This window comes from Triticum urartu, chromosome 5, assembly GCF_003073215.2.
Source record: "Triticum urartu cultivar G1812 chromosome 5, Tu2.1, whole genome shotgun sequence".
NCBI lineage: Eukaryota > Viridiplantae > Streptophyta > Magnoliopsida > Poales > Poaceae > Triticum > Triticum urartu.
The window spans coordinates 635657633-635666279 of NC_053026.1; the positions used below are offsets into that span (position 1 = coordinate 635657633).

The 8647-nt window shown below is 42.7% G+C and overlaps 1 protein-coding gene across 1 annotated transcript; it reads left to right on the forward strand.

Annotated features, from left to right (window-relative positions):
• Positions 1–2466: 2466 nt before the first annotated feature.
• LOC125511451 (hydroxymethylglutaryl-CoA synthase-like) lies at positions 2467–8330 on the forward strand. The gene is made up of 13 exons (XM_048676832.1): positions 2467–2711; positions 2793–2877; positions 4755–4861; positions 5479–5611; positions 5839–5982; positions 6370–6528; positions 6664–6737; positions 6820–6895; positions 7036–7091; positions 7201–7288; positions 7377–7517; positions 7605–7754; positions 7855–8330. The coding sequence occupies exons 2-13, from the start codon at positions 2803–2805 to the stop codon at positions 8047–8049; spliced, it is 1398 nt and encodes a 465-aa protein (XP_048532789.1). The 5' UTR covers positions 2467–2711; positions 2793–2802; the 3' UTR covers positions 8050–8330.
• The last annotated feature ends 317 nt before the right edge of the window (positions 8331–8647 follow it).

Sequence of the window (8647 nt, forward strand, 5' to 3'; positions counted from 1 at the left end):
GAGAAACCCACAGAAAGAAACCTATAATAATTCCTTCACCGTCACAAGCCTGTGTTCTGAAGCGATCTCATCTGGAGGCCTTCTCCGACACCTTGCCGGAGGGGGAAACCATTAGGGAGGCCACCTTCATAAACCTTGCTACCTCCATGGAGATGTGTGAGTAGTTCATCCTCGGGGTTGAGGGTTTGTATCAGTAGTTATGTGTTTGATCTCTCTCTCTCATGTTCTTGATTTTTCACGATTTTGATCTATCATGAGCTTTATCAATATAGCTGGATCTTATGATGTTCACCCATGTCTCTTTTTTTCGTGGTGAATTGAATCTTGTTCTTTGAAGTTTCTTTTCGTTAGATTGAATATTTTGTATTTGAGATCACTTGATGCATGTCTTAATTGCGAATGCCCGTGGTGATATTGGGGTATTCTAGGTGACATAAAGATCAATTGATATGTATCATATGGTGTTGCCATGTACGATCTTTAGGATTATTCGTGACAATGTGGGGGTGGTTCAATAGATTGATTGGAAAGACAACTTTGGAGTGGTTTTGCTACCTACACGATTTCATCCTACTTTCTCTGATAAAACAAAAACTTTGGAGTGACTCTTTGTCGCTTTCTAAGGGATTATCATGTGATTCAATTATATTAATGATATTGAGAGATTACACTAGTGAAAGTATGAACCCTAGACCTTATTTCTAAGTACTGAGACACCGTTTTGCTCACTTTTCTACTATAGTTTTTGCGCACGCTATGATCCCACAGAAACAACATGTAACCTCTCTTTTGGAACATTCTTCTTCTAACGTGTTCGGACGGGTTACGGATCACCCGGACAAATATAATCAATGATGGTACCTAATGGGTTGTCATTCTTGTAGTGACCTATATATCATGGTAAATAAAGTGGTACCAAATTTCTTGTCTTTCTTGTGGTAGCGTCCGAGCAAATACAGTGGTACCATATGGGTGGTCGTCTGAGAGTACTATATCGCCGACGGACTAAAGAAAGATGGCTCGTACAATACTCTCAAGATGTCGGGTGGTAGAGTTATGAGAGCATAATTTTAAATGGGGAAGCTAACTAGCGGTCACCCGCTCGGCACCCGCTGGCTGTCCTAGTTGTTTTCTGACCATGTGATTTTTCAGTATTTGGTAGTGTTCCCCCTTCCCTCGTTCTTACCTTTTTGGGGTTAGTATCTTTTTTTCTACGCGAGTTGCATCGATATTTCCTTTCTGCGTGCTAGTTTCCGACAAGAGTTGTTATACTACATTGTTATAGTCCCGTAGAAACCACCCGTTGCCTTCTTTTTGGCACCGTTTCTTGTTTCGTCGTGTCTGAGTGGGTTTTGAATAGATGTTCCCCAATAGTAGCGTATCTAGACAATGTCTTATTCCTTTGGTTGTACATTGCCCGATGGAGCTTGAAAATTGCACTGAATCGGCATTAAGGGAAAGAGACAACCGAAAGGTCCCTCACTATACTAGGTTTTAACACCGATATAGTCACACATCGCTAAAAAGAAATCTAATGATCATTAGGCATCACCCCCACGCCTCGCAAGTGTGTAATCCTCACCACCAATTCACGGGGTTTGGGATGGAGAAACCAACCCATGTTGAGGAACAAAATAAAACAGGTGGTCAAAGTCGGCACACCAAGAGGTAGCCAGCTGCATCCCTTGATTCATAGCAGAGCGCCAAGGTCTGAAGAAAGCCAATAGTTTGACAACACCTACCCTCACATGCCCTTGTCGGCGCCGGATTGATGTTGTCGAGATAGGGGGATTCCAAAAAGACTTTATTCCAACGTTACTGCCTTGAGATTGTCTCCGGAAACAAAACATAGTACACCGATACCTGTTAGACCTATCAGAAAAGTGTTAGCACCGAAGAGTTATTCGGATGCTCGAACAAAGCCAGAAAAGGGTCCTTCCGTTTCAAAAAATACAAGGTGCATTAGTTTGTTGATGAAAAGTCAAACATCTTTTTGACTGGCCTGGTTTTTTTTAGAGAGCCGTCACTGGGCTAGTTTGTTGTTGAAAACATCAATGTCTGCAAAACCAAATTAGTATCATTAGAGTTTGCATCAAATGCACAGTAGTATACGCTTGTCAAAGATTTTTCATATATGGTCCAGTAATGGATGGCGGCCGTAAAACAAGATTTGATGCCGCTCATCCCCTGTCCGGATCCGATCTGCCGTGTTGCGCTCGTGGACACGGGAAACTCCACGAGGACCGGACGAGGACGAGGACTGAGCGCAGTGGCGCCCGCGGGCAGGCAGCGCCAAAGCCGCCAGCGAGACGAGCCCACGACCGCCGCCTCCTTGTGGGCGAGAGGCGCACGATGAGATGAGAACGTGCCCGGATGCCCGAGGCGACAGCCGGTCGATACTACCGAGGTCACCCCGCCCGCAATTACCACCACCACCTACCGCTCCCCACCCTCCCTTTTCCTCCAGGATACGGCCAGGTTCCGAGCCGAGCCGCAGCCAAGGCAAGAAAAGGGGTAAAGGAAAAAGGCCAGCGGCGAGCAGCGTATATATACGGCGCGGGGCAGAGCTGGGTGGGAGTGTCGAGCCCCGCATCCATCCCTCCCTCCCTCCCCGCGATCCGCTCCTCCTCCTCCCCCGTCCCGGCCGTCTCCGACCCGACCTCTCGCTTCTTCTTCTTCTTCTTCTTCTTCTTCTTCTTCCTCCCTCACTGGTACGTACAGTGCGCCCCCGTCTCCCCAGTCCGCGGTTCGATTCTCCTGCCGCCATGGCTGTTCATTCGGTTGGGTTTCAGGTGAAGCCAGATGGCGGCGGAGAGGGTCAAGGACGTCGGCATCCTCGCCATGGACATCTACTTCCCGCCCAACTGCGTCCTCCAGGTTACATCATACATCCACCCACGCCATCCTCTCCCTCTCTGAATCTCATCACAGCGCCGCCCGTGCTCTCCTGCTGCTGTAATCCTTTTTAGGTTCCTGTTGCTGTAAAAGAAAAAAAAAGAAAAAGAGCCTTGCGTTTCACTAGCCGTTTCCCTGAAACGCCATGATAAAAAAAAACATACCACTACCAGTACCAGTCAAGGGGCACGCACGCACGCACGCTCTTTGTGTGTGGTTGGTGGTTTTTATCCTCTGTTTTTCCCGGGATCAGTTGTTCACCGCGACTACGAGTTTATGTTTCTCGGGCCTGCGTTGTGCAGAGCAGAGCAGAGTTGCCTGTTCACAGCTGCGATGCAGACCGAGCGAGCCCTTTGAGATTGAGACAAGAGGCCGATGTTATCTGAACATTATCTGTTGATAGCTTCTGTGTCCTCTGGAGTGGAGACAGGTCACCATTCAGCCTATTCTACGGCTGCCCAGATTCAGGGAATACCACTGTCACCTCTGTTCCCAATTAGTATAAGACGTTTGTGATATTTCAGTATGGACACTAGATACAGACTGATATAAGTGAACAGACACACTAAAACACGTCTATATACATTTGATTCAGAAAAAAGGCTAGTAGAACATGTTATGTTAAGGAACAGAGTTAGTATTAGCTAATTAATAACGATAGGCGATTATTAGTCCTACTAATTACTCTCCTGCTAAAACTACAAAAGAATTCTAGCTGTGTATGGGTGGCAAGGGTAAAGGCCATGTGTGATTATCAGGTACTACCTCCGTCCGAAAATACTTGTCATTAAAATGGACAAAAAGCGATGTATCTAGAACTAAAATACATCTAAATACATCCCCTTTTATTTATTTTGATGACAAGTATTTCCGGACGGAGGGAGTACTATGCAAGCAGTTACTACTTAATCTGTTACCCTCTGTAATTAATACTAGTACAATTCCAGCTGGGCTGATTAATACTAGCGGAAGGAACCATGTAGGGTGCTTTCAGAGTGTGATGAAAGATTCCAAAGAGACGTATTTGCTTACACGAGGAATGTTGGCACACTTTGTGGAAAGGAAAATTAATATGCCAAGACCTAGAACATGCCAGCTGAAAGAGCTTGCTGGGAGTAGTAGGACCCAACTCTTCTGTTTGATACTTTGATTAAGTCTGTGTGGACGATTAATCAGCTGAGGCTGATGTTGATGGCTGTCAAACTGTCTCTTTCCTTTCCTGGGCTTGTAAACCAAGTAGGTCTCTCGTGCGAGTGCAGTCATCGAATTCGGAAGCGTTGCTGTCCACGTGGATCTGCCGATCTTTTTGGCCGTACAAAATGCGTTCTGAAAAGGGAGGCTTGATATATATTATTAGTATAATCATATATATTAGGTGGAGGTTGGACAAGGTTGACCCTAACAAGTTAGTAAGAATGATGATCTGTTGATGTCAGCGATATGTCTGAACTTCTTTTGTCCACATAAGGCAAGGTGTTCTGAAATATGCAGTGCTGTCTTGGAAATAAGAGATAGGTATCTTCAGGCTTTAACTGTTGTCGTCCTCTTTGAAAATTGTTCTGTTAAAGTACTGATATGTCTTATTTTATAAGATTCTGTTCACCATAAATGAATCCATGAATTTTAAATAAAATAAGGAATTTACAGGCCACTGTACAACAGCCCATCACTACCCAATGTCGTCTTCAGACTTGTACGGTTTTCATTTGGGAAACTTACGAGATCTCTTGCAGTATCTCTTTCATTTTTGTTTTTGCTGATCTCACTTGCAGATCAATGTTTTATTTCATATCCTCTTTACCATTTTCCAAGAAGTAGTTTCTTTACTAGCTGGAAAATTTACATGATGCTGGTTGCAGGAAGAACTGGAAACTCATGATGGCGTGAGCAAAGGGAAGTACACCATTGGGCTTGGGCAGGATAGCATGGCCTTTTGCACTGAAGTGGAGGATGTCATTTCAATGAGGTGCGATTATTTCCTCAAGTACAAAGTACTCTCATTCTCCTATCGTTTTTCTTTCTTTTCCTTGAAAGCATTTATTCTCCTCCGTATTCGTTTGAAATGTGAGGATAGTACAAAGTATCCAGATAGTTAACACCAACAGATTTGTGCAACCTATGATGATGAGGGCCAATTTTACAATCTAAATAGAACATTATGCCATGCTTGTTTTAAGTTATACTCCCTCTGTTCCTAAATATGAATCTTTTAGAGATTCCAATATGGACTACATACGGAGCAAAGTGAGTGAATCTACACTCTAAAATACGTCTATATACATCCGTATGTAGTCTATATTGAAATCTCTAAAAAGACATATATTTAGGAACGGATGGAGTACTATTTGACACCAGTGCTCTATTGACTACCTATGATGTTAGAGAAACAGTACAATGTAGATGGCTGTGAATATAACAGCACAGTGTTGTGCCATTCGAGATGCCTTATATTTGTCTCTGAAGTCCAAATATATAACGTTTCAAATGTCCAGACATGAACCATTTTATGTTTTAAACATATGAACAGTGTCTTATTTACCATTTTAGTTCAGTTTATCTCATTTGATTAAGATTTTGTCTCAGCTTGACAGTGGTGAAGACTCTCCTGAAAAATTATAACATCGATCCAAAGTGTATTGGACGTTTGGAAGTTGGCAGTGAAACTGTAATAGACAAGAGCAAGTCTATAAAGACATGGTTGATGCAAATATTTGAGGTTTGTTCCTTTCAGCAAGAACATGCTAATAAGTTCGTTCACCTTTAGTTTCTTGGTGTAATTTTGTCTAGCGTACCTTACATATGTAAAAATTAAAAGAATTGTATTTGAATTCTCATCATCACTCTTGAGCATTTTTGAGATTTTTGTAGTACCAGTAATTCAATTCACTGCCAGACAATTCCTTTTGGTGATGCTCTTTTTGTAACAATGTTCCTTAATTGCAGGAGTGTGGCAATACTGATATTGAAGGAGTTGATTCCTCAAACGCATGTTATGGTGGAACAGCTGCTTTGTTTAATTGTGTTAATTGGGCTGAGAGCAACTCATGGGATGGACGTTATGGGCTCGTTGTTTGCACAGACAGTGCGGTATGTAATATATTGTTTCATTTTTCAGTATCCAATTTCATACTGCACGGCTTCTCAGACTATTTTACAACCTTGAGCATTTTATATAACTCAGACCCTAGGTATATACATTCATGTCGATGTCGCCATGTTTTGGTATCCGTTTCTCGAAAAAAAAGTTCTGGTATTAATTTTTTTTATTTCTCTCATTAGCTTCAGGTTCCCTCATGTTCAGGCAAGCATATTTGCCTGCTCTATAATCTGTTTTCTTATATTTGATGTTTGACACCCATACTGATCCGAACATGAAATACGAATTTCGTGAATGGGACACAGGATTGTATTACTGACCATGGTAAAGAGTATAACTCAAGCTGACATCTTAGATCCATGTTGACACCTTATCAGGTTTATGCTGAAGGGCCGGCTCGTCCTACTGGCGGTGCAGCTGCTATTGCAATGCTGATTGGACCAAATGCTCCTATTTCATTGGAAAGCAAATTTAGAGGGTCTCATATGGCACATGTTTATGACTTTTACAAGCCTGATCTTGCGAGCGAATATCCGGTACATCACCATTCCATACAATTTATGCACCCAAATTCTGTTTAGGCAGAGCAAGCTTGAGATACACTGGAAATGAATTTACTAGATCTGCCAATGTGAACATCCCTTTTGACAAGATAGCAAAATTGCATGCAGGTGGTCGATGGGAAGCTATCGCAGACTTGCTATCTCATGGCACTGGATTCCTGCTACAAGACCTTTTGCAAAAGGTAAGTTGTCATCGTTTTACTTGAACAGGTCAATCAAGTTGACCAGTTGATTTAACCAGATCCCATTGCTTTGATCTTTCAGGTACGAAAAGATTGAAGGGAAGCCATTTTCAATCGTCGACGCAGATTCTTTTGTATTTCATTCTCCATACAACAAGGTATCATATAACCCCATATTATTTTCTCACTGCAATCTTGGTTGGACATCACATGCCTTGCTCTCCAGATACACTTTGTGTATAATCATCTGTTTGTTTTTATATATTTACAAGTTCTCCATGATTTGTTCCATGTGCAGCTTGTACAGAAAAGTTTTGCTCGTTTATACTACAATGACTTCTTGAGAAACTGCAGGTTGGTCAGCTAGACAGCTAGTGTATTAGGAACTCTGTGCCTGTATGTTATTTAGTACTCCCTCGGTCCCGAATTGTTTACTAACTGAAATTACTGTTGTGTCAAATAGCATTGTTGACAAAGACTCAAGAGAAAAATTGGAGCCCTACTTGGGCCTGTCATCCGAGGAAAGCTATCAGAGTCGAGACCTTGAGAAGGTATCAATAACAGTTAAATTATACAAAATTACTTCTCTGTGTAATAACTCATGATTGTAAGTTGATCCGTGCTCCCTTAAATATGCAGGTTTGTCAGCAAGTTGCGAAGCCCCTGTATGACACCAAGGTTCAACCAACAACATTGATCCCGAAACAACTCGGGAATATGTATACGGCGTCACTCTATGCTGCTTTTGCATCAGTTGTCCACAACAAACACGATGCTCTGGTATAAATCACACTATACTGTGTTTTCTTCGGTCATTATCACCGTTGAACTAAATTTTCTCTTTTTTGATCTTCCAAAATGTTCCAGGTGGGCCAGAGGATTGTGATGTTCTCTTACGGCAGTGGCATGACATCGACAATGTTCTCCTTCAAAATCAATGAAGGCCAGCATCCGTTCAGCCTAACGAACATTGCAAGCATACTGGATATCTCCAACAAATTGGAGTCTAGGCATGTGGTAAGTCGTCCTTTCATGAACTTCCCCATCTAGCACCAGAGTATCTTACTCATTGCAAACCTTAAACTTGGCTCTGTCTCACTGTGCATCTTCCACGCAGGTTCCACCGAAGAAATTTGTCGAGGCGCTGAAGCTGATGGAGCACCGCTACGGCGCCAAGGACTTCGTCACCAGCCAGGACACGCGCTTGCTCGTTCCAGGCACCTACTACCTCACCCATGTTGACTCCATGTACCGCCGGTTCTATGCCGTGAAAGGCGACACCGCGGCCACTCCGGTAACCAATGGCCATTGATTGATTGACTCCACCCAGCCTGAAGCTGCAATAAGCGCCGCAAGCGCTCTTAGATTATTTATCTGGTAGGGAAGGGAAAGGGAAGGGTGGAGCTTGCCCAGATTAATCTATCTGTAAACTTGTTCTAAGTTTGTAAAGTTAGATAGAGCTGTCATTGTCCGTATTGCCTTGTCAGTGAGAATTCTTGGCTCTGTAGTGGAACGTTCGTGCTCTGCTTGGTTGTAAAGTTGTAAGTTCTGAATAACAGAATAATCCACCGAATTACCGGCAGGTTTAAGCTACGTGAGTTGTGACAAGAGGCATGATTGATGGCTTCTGTGTGCCAGGTTGAGATGAAAATGAATGTGTTAAAACAAAAAGAGATCAAAATGAAGGCATAAATTTTCGGAACGTTTTTAGCTGAAAGATCATGCGAATTTGAACTTTGCAGGCGACATGTTTGTTGGTGGTCACTATTTAGTTTTTGTCAGCTGAACTTGGACAGGTCATATGCAGATTCTATAACACCTCTATTTATTTGCAGTTGGTACATAAATAGCAGAGCTAAAACCATGACACTTATTTTAAAACGGAGGAAGTATCATGCGCAACGAAATGT

Coding starts and splice junctions, on each gene's coding strand:
- LOC125511451 (XM_048676832.1), top strand. CDS start 2,803: ATGGCGGCGGAGAGGGTCAAGGACGTCGGCATCCTCGCCATGGACATC. Junction 2,878..4,754: donor CGCCCAACTGCGTCCTCCAG/GTTACATCATAC, acceptor TGCTGGTTGCAG/GAAGAACTGGAAACTCATGA. Junction 4,862..5,478: donor GAGGATGTCATTTCAATGAG/GTGCGATTATTT, acceptor ATTTTGTCTCAG/CTTGACAGTGGTGAAGACTC.